The 19,249-nt window shown below is 47.3% G+C and overlaps 1 protein-coding gene across 3 annotated transcripts in view; it reads right to left on the bottom strand.

Annotated features, from left to right (window-relative positions):
• CCDC192 (coiled-coil domain containing 192) overlaps window positions 1-19,249 on the bottom strand; it is a 310,484-nt gene that overhangs the window by 16,910 nt on the left and 274,325 nt on the right. For 2 of the 3 annotated variants that reach the window (XM_089334911.1, XM_089334909.1), the window contains 3 exons: window positions 4,832-4,894; window positions 2,724-2,880; window positions 2,364-2,473 (listed from right to left, as the gene is read on the bottom strand). In XM_089334911.1, coding sequence (XP_089191037.1) covers window positions 2,364-2,473; window positions 2,724-2,880; window positions 4,832-4,894 — 330 coding nt within the window. Of the gene's footprint in view, window positions 1-1,263; window positions 1,325-2,363; window positions 2,474-2,723; window positions 2,881-4,831; window positions 4,895-19,249 lie in introns of all 3 variants that reach the window. The other variant, XM_089334910.1, reaches the window with a different exon arrangement.

The raw sequence follows: 19,249 nt of genomic DNA, 5'->3' as shown, positions 1-19,249 counted from the left end.
GTATCCCTAAACCCTAAGATGCATTTGGTACACGGCTTGTGGAGGAGCAAGAAGATGGGCTCTTTCCAGGGCTAACATCGCACTTTTGCCATTTGACTTCTGGCCAATTAGTCTGTTTATGTAAACTGCAGTTAATAATTGATAGCTTTACAGGTTTCTGTGAAAATCAGAGATAATGTGTATAAATTCATTAATTTTTATGAGCCTTGGTTTACTCATTTATAAAGTAAAAGCAATAACACGTATCTTGAAAGGTTGTTTTGAGGATTAGCGATAAGACATACAAATTAATTAGCACGGCACTGGGAACAAAGACGGCATGGCTGAGCATCCTCACTGCTGATAGGAAAGGCTCTGAAGAATCACCAAGTAATTCTGTGCTCTTCTCCACTTCCCAGCCTACCCTGGGGGAGGGTGGAGTCATGGGACCAGCTCCGTCCAACAAAACATGAGGGGAAAATGGCATTGCTGGGCTGCGACAGCGAACAACCGGTGTCTTTCCTGCATCCCCATCTACCTCTGCAGCAGCAATCCTGCTGATGACGTAGCTACGACAGGCAAAGAACACGAACCCCCGAGTCACCTCAAAGGAGGCTTTCTCAGAAAACCTTTGCGCTCTATGGGACTCTGTGACAATGTGAATAAAATTGGACTGTGTGATGCCCAGGGATTGGGTTGTTCGCAGTTAACCTAGCATTGCCTGGTTGTTCTTGTTGTCATTTTTATTTCTGCTTTTATCCGATGGAGCTTCACAAAAACTTTGGTACTTTCAGTGAGCTAGAGTATTGGCTCCACCCTCGGTAACGGGGACAGGAAAATATCCCAATTGCACATCAAACTTCCAGTTCTTCCACACACACAGGTTTTGAAAAGGTCAAAAATATACTAGGAAAAGAGCAAAATGTATTAAAATGTCCTTTTGGCTTCTCAGCTAACCCTCTTTATTCAGGTTCCCTAATTTCCTTAAAATCCTGACTTTGAGACTTGTACATGTTTTCATGACTTATGAAAAAAGTATGTCCCCTTCTGTGAAAGTTTTCGAAATTATGTTTTCTGATTTCCAAAATTTCATTGGTTCAACAGTCCTTTGAGCCTTAATAAAGCTCTACACAGAGCATTGTGCACCCTATTTCTCAATAGAAACAAACATCCTACTCATTGATCACTGGATAGGCAGTTGCTATGTGTCTTATTCTGTTCTGCATTACTACAACAGAGAGACTGCGTAGCCTAATAAAGACCAGAGCGCTTGTTGTGGCTCACGGTTCTGAGGGTCCGAGGTGGAAGCACTGCGTTTGGTGACAGATCTCTTTGTGGCAGTCTCCTGGTGGCACCGGGCATCACATGCAAACAGACAGAAATACACGTGTATATTAGGAAGCAACCAGAACTCAATCATGGGGTTTCACCCTGATGACCTTTGGTAACCCTAACCACCTCTCAAAGCTCCTCCCCCCAAATAGCAGAGGCAGGATAAATTTCCACTATCTGAATACCTCATGGGTGGCATTACATTTCAACATGGGACGCTCTGAGGGGACATACTTAAAGCACAGCAGGTTACATTCAAAATGTAGGTATTAGTAGGCATGCCGAAGAACGAGTTATGTGTGGTTTCATTTTTGGAGAGACTATCACTTCAATTATATGGAAAACCTCTATTTAACTGCTTTTCTTTCTTTTTTTCTTTCTTTCTTTTTTAAACTGCTTTCAAACGGTGGGATTCTGAGGATGATTTCACTGGCCCAGCTCCCTGTGGACTGCTGGAGACACCACCTTGATGGGTTGCTTTCTGGGTCCTGTGCAGTTATTACCTGGGGCCTCTGGGGACCACTGCGAATTTTAGCTAGAAGTTAGTACTGAAGAGATGATACCAGTGTCAGGTTGGGAAGTGATAGATAGCTCCAGAGATGGGACAAGACCATGGGTTGGGAGGTGGGGCACAAGACAATTTGGGAAGTTAGCCCAGCACAAGCAAAGCGCTGGACCTTGCAACTTCTGAATGCTGGCTATGTACTTAGAATGGCAAGCGGCAGGCCTGAGGGGCTGGCCGTGGGTTCAAGGATGTAAAATGGAGTTAGACCCTTAGGGAAAAGTGGTAACGCTCTTGGCATATGGAAAAATACTAACATTCATTACATTTTGTGGAGTTATGAAAGGAATACAAGCACATGGATTACAGAAAAGAAATACATTTGAAGGAAAAATATCACTGTTGCATATCACAGTTCCATAACCTTCACTGAGGTATGGACAGAGGGTTTGCCTACTGTCCAGGTCCCAGGTATTCCATGCCAGGAAGAAGAACAAACACAAAACAGTCAAGACATGTAAGGAGACCCTTCAGTCTCCCACAGACTCACTCTGTTGCAACCATAGGTGGACAGTAGTATCAGCGGCACGAGGCTCAACTTGAAAAGTCTTCTTGGAAGGGTTAATACATGCACATGGATTCTGAAAGGGCTGAAGAAATCTAGAGAATAAACAATAACAGTGCCCACACTGCCCATTAGGAGAAACGCAATGAACGGGCAGGGAGGGGCCTCGGGGAGCAGCAGGTGCTTTCACACAGTCTGCGGAGCAGATTCCTTGGCCAGATTCCGGTAAAGCTCGGGTTTACTGACACAAGCAACAGGCAAGGGGTTCCCCCGAGTCAAGTACAGAGCCCAGGGCTGGAAAAGGAGAAGGAAACCCCGGGCTGCGGGTTTGAGCACAGTTCCTACCTTCCAGAGCTACCGCCTCCAGCAACAGGGCTGCCTGTGCGTCTCGGGCCAGCGGCGCGTTCTCGGGCCAGCGGGCGTTCTCGGGCCAGTGCCGCATTGTTAACACCTGCAGGCCGCGCTCTCCACCCTCGGCAGGCAGCAGAGTCACCTGGAGAATCTAAAAGCGCAGGCATGCCGGCCCTCACTCCCGGAGCTTCTGACTTGGTGCACCTAGGGCAAGGTGCACTCACTGTCTGGGGAAGATGCTGTTGCTGTGGGCGTGGGCACCGCCTTGGAGAAATGCTGCTTCCCTCTACCCAGCGCAGGCATCTGTAGTAGTCGTCTACTAAGCACAGTGGCTCTTCCCAGTGATCCTGGAGTGCACGCACTCATCACTTAGGCTACGGCCACCCGCTGAGGGTCTGCCGTGTTTCTGGGGGCAGGCATTTGTCACAGTGGTTGAGATCCCACCTGGGACACCTGCATCCCAGGTCAGGGTGCCTGGGTTGGGGTCCTGCCTCCCTCCCGATTCTGCTAAAGCACATCCTGGGAGGCAGCAGTGACGGCTCAGGCACTTGTGTCCCTGCACCCACACAGGAAACATGGATCGAGTTCCCAGAGCCCAGCTTCCCAGGTCCTGGCTCCCGTATTTAGGGAGTGAATTTGTGGATGGGAACTCTCTCCCTGTCTGTCTCTCTGCTTTCCAAATAAATTTAAAACATGTTTCTAATGATCATCAAATCATAATCACAGTGTTGGGCATGGCTTCATAGGGTCAGATTTTCTAATTTCAACCTCATTTAAAACAATCAGGCTTCAAATACAATTTTACCCCTTGGGTTCTAGCTCTGAACTTTGCGAGGAAGATCTCGCCAGCCAGCTGCTCATCAGCACCAGGCTGCCCTTCCCTGGCTTCTCCTCTTCACAGGTAAGAAGGGAGGCCCACAGGGCACAGTAATTGTCATAGCAGCACTGGCAATGGACAGGATATTGTCCTACCCACGGCCCCTCCCTGTGCAGAAGCATCAGCACTCAGGGCGAGCTGACATTCTGTTCTTGATCTTTACTGCTCTTCTCCTCTGTGCACATAGGATAAACTTCTTGTCATTGAAAATCCAGCATATTTCGTCTTTTTCATGCTCATGAAAATTCCTTTTTTTTCCTCTTCCATGGACTCACGATATATTAGCAGCAGTCACTTTCTGTCAGAGGGGTCCCCTCCTTCTTGCTTGCTTTCATTTTAGATGCATTTTATTGTAGTGATGTGTACATACCGCGAAGCACACCCTACCAGGTTTCTGAAAGTGCCCAGTTGAGCGGCTTCAAGGACGCTTGCAGTGTGGGCCACCATCACCACTGTCTCTTCTCAGAACTGTTTTGTCTTCCCAATCAGAAGCTGTACTCATTAGACAGTCACTTCCCATTCTTCTCCTTCCACTAATCCCTGCTAACCTCTACAATTCCAGGTACTTCCTACAAATGGAATCCTACAATATTTGTCCTTCTGTGTCAGTCTCAATTCACTTTATTGAACATCACCTTTTCAAGAATCGTGCCTGCTTGCTTCTATGATCTGTATTTCCTCTCTGATCTCTGCAATGGCATTCACATTCTCTTTAGTGCGTTTTCCAAAAGAAAACTCTCCTTTTTAGTTTATGGCCATCTTCCTTTATTAAAACAAAGCAAAACAAAACAAAACTGAGTCTGCCCATCATGCAAGTGTGGATTCTTTTGATCAACTGTTTCTAGCATGTAAGCAGAATTTTGTGTGTAGATTATTCATTCTGTGCTACATGTGCAGGTAACACTAAAGCATCTTTCGTCATCTTGTTCCACGAGTATAGCCACAATAAGAAGAGTGCTCCTAAAGCATTTTAGGTGTCTCTTAGGATTTCTCCAAGAGTTCTCTTTCTAGATCTTTCTAGAAGTGCTCTTCAAAGCTGAAGGCCTCTGAATTATGAAATTTAAAAAATATATAGCAGAAGGTGTATCCTTTGGGTATTATCTGTTTAATCTGTCTTTAGCATTGTGTCATTAACATAGCTTTTTTCCCCCACATAATCAGTGAAGAAAATAAGTGGATACTAGGATTGTGAAAAAGTTGAAAAGCCAGGGGAGTCAGAACTCACCTCTAGTTGTATTTCCTTTCATAAGCCGATAGCTGACGTCTGTTAGGGCGAGCACCTGAATACCTGGCAAAGGAAAGAACAAGTCAACACTCTTCTGATAGGCATGGTTAGAACTGGCTGATATAATGGCCTTTGGTTATCTCTGAGTTCATTCTGCATATCAGCATATTAAAGTCGTGGAGAAGTTAAGGCTGCCAGCAAGCAAAGCAAGCAAAATAGCCAAACCACTAGATCAAAAGAAATCCAACCATGATGGGTTTCTTTCCCGTCACTGGAAATTCACACTAGCTTATAAACCACTTGAAAACAAGGCTGTGCTCAACCACTGCCCAACAGTCAGCTGCATGATACCCAGCATGCAATCAATGCTCATTAATGTATATCCTAGTGGATAATCAGAGGTGCACATGATTTGGAAAAGTTTGGGTAGCCCTAGTCCTTCTTTTTAAAAATTATCGGTACTAATAAGCAATCATGTTTTGTAAGACAGCATCCCTACCCCACCCCCCTTGTATATGATGAACTCCACACACTTGGAAGGAACAGACTCTGAGATATTTCCACTAGATTTGATTTTACTGGGCCCAGCTTGGCTTCATTTCTAAGTTCAAAGCGACTTAAACAAAATGGGAAACATAAATAACATTGTATATACCTTTTGTGCACAGGTAAGATAGAAAGTACTTCCACAGAACCATCAGCCTTGCATACTCATTCTGATATTCCATTCTCCATCCATCATTGTGCATTCAGAAAAGCGTGTTTAACAAAGGGCTCATGCAGCAGGATCGGAGTATGAAGAGATGACTGTTACGGATGGAACTTTAGCTTGAAACTCTGCTTCCAATTATGACCTTGAATCATTCAATCTATGCTGCTGCTACATTTTCCACAATGGAAGTTTTTAGTCATGACTACAAAGAAACTTGTCTATTTCTAGTTCTTCAGTCTCTAATACCTTGAGTACTACAGATTTAAATCTAGGCAAACAAATATTTGAAAGAAACTTTGTTAAGCTCCGCTGCCCTTTGAAGATTAGTAAAGGAAGCAAAGTTTCTTCTTGCAAAATGTCAACAGTGTGGCAAGGGTAAGGGTGGTGGGGAGAAAGCAAGCATGCACCTGTTGTTAAGGCAAAAGACAAATGCTCAGGGATGGCCCAAAGTATCCTGGAAATTTTAGTGGGGGAAGATATCAGGGACCCTGCAAAGGATAAGGAATAATTTTAGGTCATAGCACTGAAATGGATATTGATTCCTGAAGTTTAATGTGCATCAGGATTACATGAGGGCTTGTTAAAACACAGATTGCTAGTCTTCACACTTGATATTTCTGCTTCAGTAGACAGAGCCCCCACAACAGTATTTTTAACAAGCTTCCAGGTGATTCCAACAGTGCTTTGCCCAAGGTGTCCTTTGGAGAATGACTGCTCTAGAGAGATTAACTAGGAGAAGAGAACATCCATCCTCAAAATGAGAACAAGCATATTGGAGAAGCGAGCAACTGAAGGGGACTTTACAACAGTAACGTTTCCCAGTGAGAACATGACATTTCAGAGAGGGTAAAGACTTGTTGAAGTCATGTGACAAGGACAGAGTCAGGATGTAAACTCATGGCATCCAGAGCCTTCTCTCTAATTGCCATGAATACCAGTTGGAGGTAGTGCGTCTTGATTGCCAGAGCCCTTTTGTGAGGCATGAATGGAAGTAGAGGGTATGGAGGTAAGAGCTATTCTGTAGCCAGGCTGCTATGGTGATTTTGTCTTCCCACCAACTGCCATGAAACAATTTAAAATGCTGAGTTTATTTAACTGAGATAAACAAGCTGCAACTGAAGTAATCATTTTCCCATTATGACATGAATCTAGATTGTAAATTCATGATCATGGAGGGTTCAAAAATCAAAGCATTGTCCTGGTTGTGTTAGACAAGTGCCGAACTTGAGCAAGTGAAGAGATCTTTAAAAATATTTGACTGCTTTCAGTATGAGGTCCCTGTCACTATGCCCAGATCTAAGGTCTGCCACACGACCTACATGATCTAGGTTGTGCCTGATCTACATTTGTGTTTTGGGAATTCTTCTGATGTCATAAAGCCAGAGGAATGTTTTAGCGATCCTGAGACAATACGTGTTACCATACTGACGTAAAATGACTTTAACCAAAACACAGAAACACATGTGGTTTTGTGGTTTTATGGGTAAATATGTAATTTCTGAGGTGTCTGTTTGGCCCAGTGGTTGAATTCTATTTGGGATGCCTGAATCCTGTATCAGAGTGCCAGGTTCTGCTCCCCAATCCATTTGCCTCCTAATGTGTGCCTTGGGAGGCAGCGCTGACAATTCCAGTAATTAGGCTCCTGCCACTCATGTGGGTTATCTGGATTGAACTTTAACCTGGCTCAGTCTCAGTTCTCATGAGCACTTGCGGGAATTAACCAGTAAACTGGAACTTTCTGTTTTTCTTCCTCTGTCTGTTCTTCTGCCTCTCCAACAGTAATAGTTAAAAATAATATACATATATTATTTTGGGATATTTTAAAAATTGAATGTGTCCTATCTTTATGGTTCAAAAAGCAGAGGATTTTTCTTTGTGATAATGTGTGTGGGACTCAAAGGCGACTGCCCAGATTCGGGTCTGGGTGTTTTGAAGAGAGGAGGAATACTCACTGGGACAGGCGGTTGGAGAAGGACCGCGCTGGGAGAGTTGGTGCTGAAGGTGAAGGAAGACAGGTGGGTTGTAATGTCTCCAACCCGGAACCCCAAGGCATGATCTCGCTTCCAATCAGCTCTTTTTTTCCGCTCTTCCTTTTTAAATTTGCATTCCATTTGAAAGGGAGAGGGAGAGAAAGAATCAAGATCTCTCCACTGGGTCACTCCCCCGGATGCCCACAACAGTGAGGGCCTGAACCCAATCCAGGTCTCCCATATAAATGGCAGAGAGCCAGGTATTTGGAGCACTCACCTGCTGCTTCCTGAGGCATGCATTAGCAGGAAACTGGAATCAGAAGCAGACAGGACCCGAACCCAGTCACTCAGAGATGGGATACAGGCATCCCAAGTGACAGCCCAACTACCATCCCAATGCCCACTCCAAATCAGCTCTTATAAAAACAAGAAGTACTGATATTTTTGAAGTCCACAAAGACCATATAGACATTTCTCTCCAATGTGCAATGTCTTACCCTGATAAACTTTGGTAAGACAATTTTCAGACAAGATAGAATTTTTCTAAGAGGGACCTAAAATTTCCCAGTATGCTCTCTGTCACTGTTCATACTCCTAAAACCCATGGGGAAAAATAAAAACATCATGATTTCTTTTAGACCTAACAGAGACAGCCCCCATAAGTGTGGTCATGGAATAGTTAAGCAGCAGGCCTCCAGCAGCTGCAGAAAACACTAGACAGGGGGATCCAACTCCTGTACACCAGGATCCCATTTCTAATTCAGGGGAGCAGTTAGCCTGGAAGTCATTCATTCTCACCCCATCAAAAGCCAGGGCACCAGACATGGGAGTCAATGTAGAAGTAAGAATTTCACAGAGACCTGGGGCAATGAGCGTTTTTGTATGCTTCAGGATCTACTGCACAGCAACTGTGGGGCATATTGTTGTTCCACCTTTATACAGCTATAAATACCACTCATTACGTGTGTTTGCAGATTGAATTTTGGGCAGGTACCATCGAAGATGCTGAAGACGCACTGTAATTTAGCAACGCCAAGTTGCAGCTGTGACACACACTAAGGTAGGGCATGAACATATAGGAAGGCAGGGAAGATTACAAGCTACCTTGTAAACCAGGCTGATGAAAACAGACACAGAGAAGACCACAGCAGGCATAGAAGGGATCTTTTCGAAGCCCAGGGATTATGAAAGAGCTGTGTAGGGATTTCAAAATTATTTTGCACCAAAATAAACTGTTCCATTCAATGCCATTTTCCAGGAAATGCTTGAAGTATCCTGATAGTATTCTTAGCTACACACCACTAAGTGAATCGCCTTTGTCTGATGAGAAAAATCAGAAAGAATGCCAAAAGGGAATACTTCCAGACTTGAACGTACGCCTGAACACATGGATTTGCTTCAAGTCCCTGTTAAGGAATCACGGGATACAGGGGGTAGAATACAGGATGGTTGCTAACCACAACCAGGTGGATCCAGGTAGCAATTACTGCCCCGGCCCTTGGTGCACAGCAGGAGAGACTGGACAGAACATCCCTGTGTGGGAGCCTCAAGTTGCAGGAGCCCTGAGGAGAGCCACTGCAGAGTCTGGCAGCTGGCAAAGCACAGCTGGGACAAATGGGAGCTTTCAGAACGAGCCAACAGGTCAAAGGTTAACCAGAGAGCAAGCAGCTGGGTGATAGAAGCTCTCCCAACTTGTAATTAAAAGGGGTTTCCTGCGTGCTTACTTGTCGTAGTTACCAAATGGCTTACATGAAATAACACGCTGAATTCTGCCCTTACTGGGCAATTTATACCATCACCACCCAATCAAAAGGCAAAGGCAAAATGTAGGGAGAAGCTTTTCACTGCAGCAATTCGTAGCAGAGGTGTTTGGAAAACACGTTTCTATTACCACTGGCTCTTGTATCAATCACTTAATTACAAACTGGCCTTCCTTCATGTATGAGGATCACTGAAATAATCCTCTGCCTTCTCTGCTTTCATCCTATTGTTTACACTCATACAGAACACGGCTGCACGTATAGATTTTCCCCCCTCTTTCTACACAGTCAATGCCCCCAATTTTCCCCTTTCCATTTAGATGCACAGAAATAAAACTGAACCACGGGGCTGAATTCTGAACCCAGAGTTCATAGGGTATAAGACGAAACGTGAAACGTTCTGAGAAGTCTCCCCAAACTCTGCATTCTAGAGAAAACATTTGCCACCTCTAAATACTGCTTTTTTCTTATGGCGCTCCATTCTGACATTTCGACCCTCTCTCCCGCAAAGGAGTCAGGCTAAAAGCCGTACCTGGCTGACTGCATCCTAAAGGTGACTGTCACTTTCCCTTCAAGCAAAAGGACACTCACCACTGGTTAGTTGTGGTGCTGTCAGGTACAAGACCAAGAGAACAGGCTGCATGGCCACTGCTAGCCCCTCGGCTAGGCATCAAGACAGCTGTGACACAGACTTCCAGCACCTGAATCAGCAGAGATGGGACCAAGCTGGTTAGCACAGTGTTTACCAGAGGGATGGGACAGACGCATGTGAGGATGGTAGCTTCCTCTTCCTTCTATCCCTTACCGCGAAAGACGTTCTTTATAGAACATCCTGTAGTGATGGAAAGCATAAAGAAAAAAATAATTACCCTTCCCCCACCCTGAAATTAGCTAGATTTATTATTTCCATTTTTTTTCTATACTTCTGGACATATTTATTATTTCACCATCTAAAATAAATTCTGGGGCCGGCAGTGTGGCACAGTGGGTTAAGCTGCCACCTGCATGCCAGCATCCCATATTAGAGCGCCAGCTCAAGGCCTGGCTGCTCTGATTCCCATCCAGCTTTCTGTCAATGCAACTGGGAAAGCGACCAAACATGGTCCCAGTGACTGGGGCTTCCACATCCATTTGCGAGACCAGGATGGAGTTTCAGGCTCCTGGCTTTGACTTGGCCCTGACCAGGCTATTGAGGCTTTTTAGGGAATGAACCAACAGATGGAACATTTCTCTCCCTCTCCCTCTCTCTTTCACTGTTTCCCGTGTGCATTAGTAGGGAGCTGGATTGGAAGTGGAGCAGCCAGGACTTGAATATGCACCCATATGGGATGCTGGCATTGCAGGTAGCGCTTTTACCTGCTACACCACAGTGCTGGCCCCAAGATTCAGGTCAGTACAACATATAGATTACATGTGATTCTATTATAAATCATTGGTAAAGAAAACAAGGAGGCCGGCACCGTGGGTCACTTGGCTAATCTTCCGCCTGCGGCATCGGCACACCGGGTTCTAGACCTGATTGGGGGGCCGGATTCTGTCCCAGTTGCCTCTCTTCCAGGCCAGCTCTCTGCTGTGGCCCGGAAGTGCAGTGGAGGATGGCCCAAGTGCTTGGGCCCTGCACCCACCTGGGAGACTGGGAGGAAGCACCTGGCTCCTGGCTTCGGATCAGCGGATTGGCGCAGAGCCGGCCATAGCTGCCATTTGGGGGGTGAACCAACGGAAGGAAGACCTTTCTCTCTGTCTCTCACTGTCTATAACTCACCTGTCAAAACAAACAAACAAAAAACAAACAAACAAAAAAACAACAAGGAGTTGAGGGGCCGGTGCTGTGCTGTAGGGGACTAAAACCTCCACCTGTAGTGCTGGTATCCCATATAGGTGCGAGTCCTGGCTGCTCCACTTCCAATCCAGCTCTCTGCTGTGGCCTGGGAAAGCAACAGAAGATGGCCCAGGTCCTTGGGCCCCTGCACCCACAAGGGAGACCTGGAAGAAGCTCCTGGTTCCTGGCTTCAGATTGGCCCAGCTCTAGCCAGTGTGGCTGTTTGGGGTGTGAAACAGTGGATGGAAGACTTCTCTGTCTCTCTGTAACTCTACTTCTTGAGTAAATAAATAAAATCTAAAAGAAAACAAGGAGTTGGTCATGTCATCAACCTGCCTCACATTGTAAGCCCAAGACAGTTCACCTCTATTTTGGATCGATTTCCACAATTTTATTTGCAACACTCTAGGTCATGCACTTTAACCAGCTGTCTTAAAGAATTTGCCTTAGCTTCCAGTGTACTTAATTCAGAATTTATAGAAAACAAATTTGTGCATAGCAGGTTAAGCTGTTGCTGGGAATGCTAGCATCCCATATTGGAATGCTGCTTTGAGTCCCAGCTATTTCACCTCTCAGCCAGTTTCCTGCCTTTTTTTTTTTTTTTTGACAGGCAGGGTTGGACAGTGAGAGAGAGAGAGAGAGAAAGGTCTTCCTTCAGTTGGTTCACCCCCAAATGGCTGCTATGGCCGGCACGCTACGCTGATCTGAAGCCAGGTGCTTCCTCCTGGTCTCCCATGCAGGTGCAGGGCCCAAGCACTTGGGTCATCCTCCACTGCCCTCCCGGGCCACGGCAGAGAGCTGGACTGGAAGAGGAGCAACCAGGACAGAATCTGGCGCCCCAACCAGGTCTAGAACCCGGGGTGCCAGCACCACAGGCGGAGGATTAGCCAAGTGAGCCGCGGCGCCAGCCCCTGCTATTGTGACTGGGAGACAGCAGATGATGGCCCAGGAACTTAGATTCCTGCAACCCAGGTGAGAGAACTGGATGGAGCTTCAGGATCCTGGCTTTTGGTCTGGCCCAGCTCTGACTGATGCAGGTGAATGAACTAGCTGATCTCTTTCTCTACCTGTCACACTGCCTTTCAAATATATAAATAAATTCTTAAAAAAAAAAAAACCAACTTAGTCTTACAAAATGTCACCTTTAGGGAAGAAACAGAGTATACCAAGCAATGAATAAATATGGTGAAATAAAGAAAAGGCTGTTTACACTACTTGAGTTTGCAGTCTTAACTTCTTAGATAAAACCCCCCTTTTCTCCCTAAACCACAAAAAGAAACTATCTTTTGTTTTAAAAATAATAGCTGAACATAGCACCAATTAAATAGTTTCATGTTTGGTCACTAAAAAATTCAGTTCCCCTAAACCAAAGGTTTTCTTCTTTCCAATGGACTGAACTTGTCATCATGTTGTAATTCAAATATTTTCTTTTTAAAAGATTTTTAAAATTTATTTGAAAGGCAGAGTTATACACACACACACACACACACACACACAGTGGGGGGCCGGGGAGAGAGTGAGTGAGTGAGCTTCTTCCAGGTCTCCTACATGGGCGCAGGGGCCCAGAGACTTGGGCCATCTTCTGCGGCTTTTCCAGGCACACTAGCATGGAGCTGGATCTGAAGTGGAGCAGCTGGGCCTGGAACCAGTGCAGTAGGGATGCCGGCACTGCAGATGGTGGCTTAATCCATTTTACCACAATGCTGGCTCCTCAAAGGTTTTCTAAAAGATAACTTATTACATAAGATGATAAACCCCTCTGGCTCTGACTAAAAACAAGTGCAAATGCTGAAGGCAGGAACCAGGTTTTCATGGAGAAATTCCCATGGGGTGAAAGAACGAATTAAAAATTTGGTCTGTAAACTTTTCTAATTTAAGTTTTCTAGCATTTTAGATGATTTTTGATCAATAGTTGTTATTCTGAAAGTAAATGGGTTTATCTGTCTCCCACACTAGTTTTTGTAGGGTATTGTTAAATAAAGTTCTTATCTTAAGCCTAACCCTACTATTAGGTTCATGTGCAAAATTATTATTAGTTAACCCACTATTTAGGTTCATGTGCAAAATTCAGGTACATGAATCTGAAAGATTTGCAGAGGAGGTGATGAGCCTGCTGCATTCATGGATCCTCAGAGCACAATTCCATTCATGGAAAGAAAGAGCTGACCCTGCCAGAGAAAAATGAGTGACCTTGTGGCTGTCCCCCAGATAAATCCCCAATATTCTGACTATTCCAGTCGCTTTGCCAGAAGGGGTACTAGCCGCTCCCAATGGGTGTGGCTCAGAGTGCAGCACTGTCTGCCCAGGGACTACCCAGGCTGTAGTAGGAAATTTCCTGCACAGGAGGAAATGTCACCCTGCAACTGGGGTGGGCTTAGGGAGCACCACCAGTGGTCACCAAGAAGACCAGGTAGGGACACAACAGAGCAGACAGTTCTGGGGAGGAACTCAAGCTGACTGGGGGGAATCAGGAAATGATGCTTTAAGAAATAATTAAGTAATCTGTTAACATATGTTGTACTTGCCTTAGATGCAGAGAAAGAGAAGGAGAGACAGAGAGATCACATGTTTTGGCTCACTCCTCAAATACCTACAATAGCTGAGACTGGGCCAAACTGAGGTTGGGAGCCAGGAACTCAATCTGGGTCTCCCACATGGGTCACAGGGACTAAACCACCTGAGCCATCACTTGCTGCCTCCCAGGGTGCATTAGCAGTGAGCTAGAACTGGAAATGGAGTTGAGACTCCAACCCAATTATTATAATATGGGGCAAAGTCCCCAAGTGCCACCTTATTCTCTAAGCAAACTGGCCACCCCAGGAAATGATATTTTGTTAAAACTGTTTTGAAAACATAATTATTTTCTGGCTTCAGTAACCTAGGAGATATGATCATGTATACAGTTTAGATAATATTTATTGTCTCAATTTCTATTTAAGTGCATTGGTTGCGTCTTACTGATCTCTATGGTCTTGTGGGATATGGGGCACAAAACATTACATTGGAATCGCTATCTGGTAAAATGTGTGTTCTTAGAACTCTAGGGCATGAGGAACTCTGTTAGCTGCCTTTAGAGGGGTGGAAGCAAGCTCCTACCTCTACTCAACATGCCCATGGTCTTATAACCAGGACCATAGAGTCATGCAGTTGTCTGGATTATGGGCTAAATGACTACCAGGAATTGTTACAGGTGGTTGTCAATGGTAAGAATGTCTTTCAGTTCTGTTGAAAAGGCTAACAAAGGCTGGGTCTCCATCACCAAGAGCTGAGACAGGTGTTCAGAGACCACGTTGCTGGTGGAAGAGGTCAAAAAGACAATGCTATTTTCTGGGCCAGTGCTGTGGCATAGCTGGTAAAGCTGCTGTCTGCAGTACAGCATCCCATACAGGTACTGGTTCGAGTCCCAGCTGCTCCACTTTCAACCCAGCTCCCTGCTAATGCACCTGGGAAGGCAATAGATGGCCCAAGTGCTTAGGCCCCTGATCCCACATGGGAGACCTGGAAAAAGCTCCTGGCTCCTGGCTTCAAATCAGCACTGCTCTGACTATTGTGGCCATTTGGGGAGTGAAACAGCATATGCAAGATCACTCTCTCTCTCTCTTGCTCTCTCTCTCTGCTTTGGCCTCTCTCTAACTCTGCCTTTCAAATAAATAAATAAATCTTCAAAAATAAAACAAACAAAACCAACTGACATTAGAAGTTATCAAGCTAGAAGAGGAGACACCATCTTCCCCAAGAGGCAAGGACGATGCTTGTGGTTCAGGGTTAGCTGGGCAGAAATATGTATAGACATTGAGAAAAATTACCAACCAAATCAGACTCTGCACCAACTTTTTTTTTTTTTTTTTTTGACAGGCAGAGTGGACAGTGAGAGAGACAGAAAGAGAGAAAGGTCTTCCTTTGCTGTTGGTTCACCCTCCAACTGTCGCCGCGGCCGGCGCATTGGGCTGATCCGAAGGCAGGAGCCAGGTGCTTCTCCTGGTCTCCCATGGGGTGCAGGGCCCAAGCACTTGGGCCATCCTCCACTGCACTCCTGGGCCACAGCAGAGAGCTGGCCTGGAAGAGGGGCAACCGGGACAGAATCCGGCGCCCCGACCGGGACTAGAACCTGGTGTGCCAGCGCTGCAGGCGGAGGATTAGCCTAGTGAGCCTCGGCGCCAGCCCTGCACTGTGGGGAGCAATCCGGACTAGACTAAGTTACTCGAATTAAGACTTATTCTATGCATCTGCTCTCCCACAATATGGCGCTGGGAGAGAAGTAAACAGCTTCCGCACAGCTGCCTCCAGTTCAACTAATAAACTGTAGGACTTGCTCTTGATTGGAGAGCAGCATACTCGGCGTGTGGGCAGCCGAGTTAGGATTGGCGGAGGAGGACTATAAAGGAGGAGAGAGACGGCATGCACCGGGGAACATCTATGGGGAACATCTAAGGGAACCCGTGCAGCCCCCGAGAAAGCCGGCCGGCGGTGTGCCGTTCCCCTGCGGAAGTGGGGAATGCGGCCAGGGGGAACTGCCCTTCCACGGAGGTGGAAGGGACAGTAGCCAACCCGGGAAGAACCAGCAACAAACCCGGGGAGGGCCGAGCAGACGACAGAACAGCGCAGGGTTCAGTGTCGTTCCCCCACGAAGAGGGGGAGCGACACAATGGTGCCGTGACTCGGATATGAAGCCTAGGCAGGGTTCAGTGTCGTTCCTCCACGAAGAGGGGGAGCGACATAATGGTGCCGTGACTCGGATAGGAAACCTAGCTCGGATAGGAAACCTGACTCGGATAGGAAACCTAGCTCGGATAGGAAACCTGACTCGGATAGGAAACTTAGGACGGATATGAAACTTAGGAGGGAAGAAACGGGAAGAAATGGGGAAATATCGGAGAGAGAGACTAGCAAACAGCCTAGGGAAAAGCCGGACGATAAAGGTGCCGGAAGAAGCTATTGAAAGCCTAGGCATAGATTCGGATACGGACTACGGGGGGAAGCTGGGAGAAATCTCTAAGGTCGAAAGCGAAAGTGAAAGCTAGAACAAACAGACTCGGACGCGGACTGTGGGGAGAAGCCAGGAGAAATGAGGGAGGAATATCGTTGGAGGAAAGTTTGGGGAAACATACCGGGTAGAGAAAAATGTTAGGGAAATTGAAGCCGCGGGGGGCAGGCCAAGGCGGACACGAAAGCCACTTTGGGGTTCTCAAGTTAGCCCGGGAATAGGGGGCGAAAAGTTGAAACCAGAAGCTGAAACGTGAGCCAGGTTGGGATCCGTCTGATTAGCCCGGGGAGCAAAGGACGGGAAGCCAAACCGTGGGGCGGAGACGTACGCTGGGTTGAATTCGCCAGGCTAGCCCGGGGAACTTAGATTGAATGCTAGTGGCGGACACGTAAGCTACGCTGTGTTACTCGCGGAAGCCGCCGCGTGCAGAGAGAGCACGGGGCGTGAATAGATAGGGAACGGGGCTGGCGTAGGCCGTGGTTCAGACGCGAAAGGGTTAAGCGTGGAGACCGCGGAGCGCGCGAAGCCTAGCCGCGCAAAGCCGGGAAGCTGCGCAGATGAGAGAGGCGCGCGGGCTGAAGCGGCGCAGAGCCGGGAACCCGCCGGCGGGGCGAGGTGCCGGAAAGCCGCAGGGATAAGAGAAATAGAAGTTTAGAAGTAAAGTGAGAAAAATAGGAATGCTGGAAGATAGAAGTAAAATGGGAGAAATAGGAATGCCCGGAGATAGAGAAATAGAGAAATAAAAAGGCCTCCCTACAACACTGCAATGTGAGAGCTTGGATTCGGTCTGCCTAATCAAGTGAGGCGATGAGCACCTGCTGGCAGCTAGCAGCTTATGCGCCGCAGGTCACCGAAGACAGGCACGAATTAACATCAGTAAGGCTTCCCCACAATACAACAATATTAAGCTTGGATTCGGTCTGCCTGATTTAAGGCGGTAAGCGCCAGCAAGCAGCTCGACCAGAGTATGAGCTGCAGGTCACCGAAGATAGGCATAAACCAACACTAATAAGTCTCCCCCACAATAAGGCAATGAGAAGGCTTGGATTCGGTTTGCCTGATAGAGCTTGTAAGCCCCTGCGGGCAGAGCAGAGCATGCGCTGCAGGGCACCGAACACAGGCATGCATCAGCGCCTAAAAACCTCCTCACAACATGGCGAAGAGAGGACCCGGATTCGGTTTGCCTGATAGGACTTGTAAGAGCCTGTGGCAACTCTAGCAAGTAGAGCAGAGTGTGTGCTGCGGGACACCGAAGACAGGCGCGTATCAACGCCAAAAAATAAAAAGAAAGGGGGATCTGTGGGGAGCAATCCGGACTAGACTAAGTTACTCGAATTAAGACTTATTCTATGCATCTGCTCTCCCACAATATGGCGCTGGGAGAGAAGTAAACAGCTTCCGCACAGCTGCCTCCAGTTCAACTAATAAACTGTAGGACTTGCTCTTGATTGGAGAGCAGCGTACTCGGCGTGTGGGCAGCTGAGTTAGGATTGGCGGAGGAGGACTATAAAGGAGGAGAGAGACGGCATGCACCGGGGAACATCTATGGGGAACATCTAAGGGAACCCGTGCAGCCCCCGAGAAAGCCGGCCGGCGGTGTGCCGTTCCCCTGCGGAAGTGGGGAATGCGGCCAGGGGGAACTGCCCTTCCACGGAGGTGGAAGGGACAGTAGCCAACCCGGGAAGAACCAGCAACAAACCCGGGGAGGGCCGAGCAGACGACAGAACAGCGCAGGGTTCAGTGTCGTTCCCCCACGAAGAGGGGGAGCGACACAATGGTGCCGTGACTCGGATATGAAGCCTAGGCAGGGTTCAGTGTCGTTCCTCCACGAAGAGGGGGAGCGACACTGCACCAACTTTTTATGTCTGTTGTTGAGTAACAGTGTAATCCTCAAACACAGCCATTTAATCTGGAATCCATGATTGGCTTAACTGAGTGGTCCCAGTCAGGGTTCCTCATGAGGGTGCTGGGAAGCTATTGGCCATGGTTGGAGTCTTGTCAAGGCTTGACAGGGGTTAAAGACTGTGCTTGCCTCTCCTGCTATGGCTGGTGGCGGGCCTCAGCTCCCTTCTGGCTCCCGGCAGTGAAGCTGCCTGTACAACTGCTCAAATGTGGCACACTGCTTTCCCCAGAGTGATAGGAGAGCAAGTGTGTGTGTGTGTGTGTGTGTGAGAGGGAGAGAGAGAGAGAGAGACAGAGAGAGACAGAGAGAGAGAGACAAAGAGACCAAAGCCTAAATGAAAGTCACAGCCTTTCATAACCTAACCCCAGTAGCAACACCACCAGTCAACTTTGGGACAATAACGGGAGGGGACTATTCAAACATGTGATGACCATCTTGTTGTTGACTGTAAAGCCAGTGACACTGCTCCAAAACAGTGTGTCCCCAACCCTCATAAGTCTATAGACTATGTTGGGCTGTGGAAACATGAACAATGATCTAAAAGAGGCAAGCTGTCTTCAAGTGCAAAACAAAATCCCAAGATCTCTCCCATGGGTTTCTTCTACAAGATTTGAAATCGAATGCAGGCTGCTAGCAAGCCCAGCCGATTTGGGACCTGAAATCAGACATTTATTTCCAGTATTCTCTGGCCACGTTGTGAGGAGCAGCACCAAGGAGTCACCCCTGCAACTTGGCTTTTACTCATTTGCTGCCTGGGCAGGTCTGAGAGTAAATCTTTTCGGTCACTCTGAACCGTCATTTTCTGGGTGGACAACCTCTCGACACTAGGATTATTTGCACTGTTGGGGCTCCTTCAAACTCTCCTATAGCCGGGGGCAGAGTGGGGGAGGCGGAGAGCTGTATTTCCACTGAGAGTCTCCCAGCTTACGCAAATAACTCCACAGTCATCTGACAAGCGGGCACATGCACCTGTGTCCTGGTACGACTCAAGAGCCGCCTGGGCTCAGACCAGCAGGGCTGCTCTGTGGGTTGAATGCAGCCGACTATCGCCTGAAAGGAGCATTTTGATTGTCTTGGGGCTTGGCAAGGTGTCACTGTTGTGGCTGCTTTCCACAAGGTGCAACGACCTGCAAAATAAACACTCTCGAACGTCCTGTGTTTGACCCACAGCTGAGCACACCATCGGCCCCTGTGCCAGGGCTCAGCTTGTCTGATGATGCGGGGGCTCCTCGGTCTGTTTGATGCTGGCACGCAGGATGCTCGGTGCTCC

This window comes from Oryctolagus cuniculus, chromosome 6 (assembly GCF_051225735.1).
Source record: "Oryctolagus cuniculus isolate XC-2025 breed Fujian yellow rabbit chromosome 6, ASM5122573v1, whole genome shotgun sequence".
NCBI lineage: Eukaryota > Metazoa > Chordata > Mammalia > Lagomorpha > Leporidae > Oryctolagus > Oryctolagus cuniculus.
The sequence above is the reverse complement of the archived record's forward strand: the minus strand, read 5'-3'. Positions and strand labels throughout refer to the sequence as shown.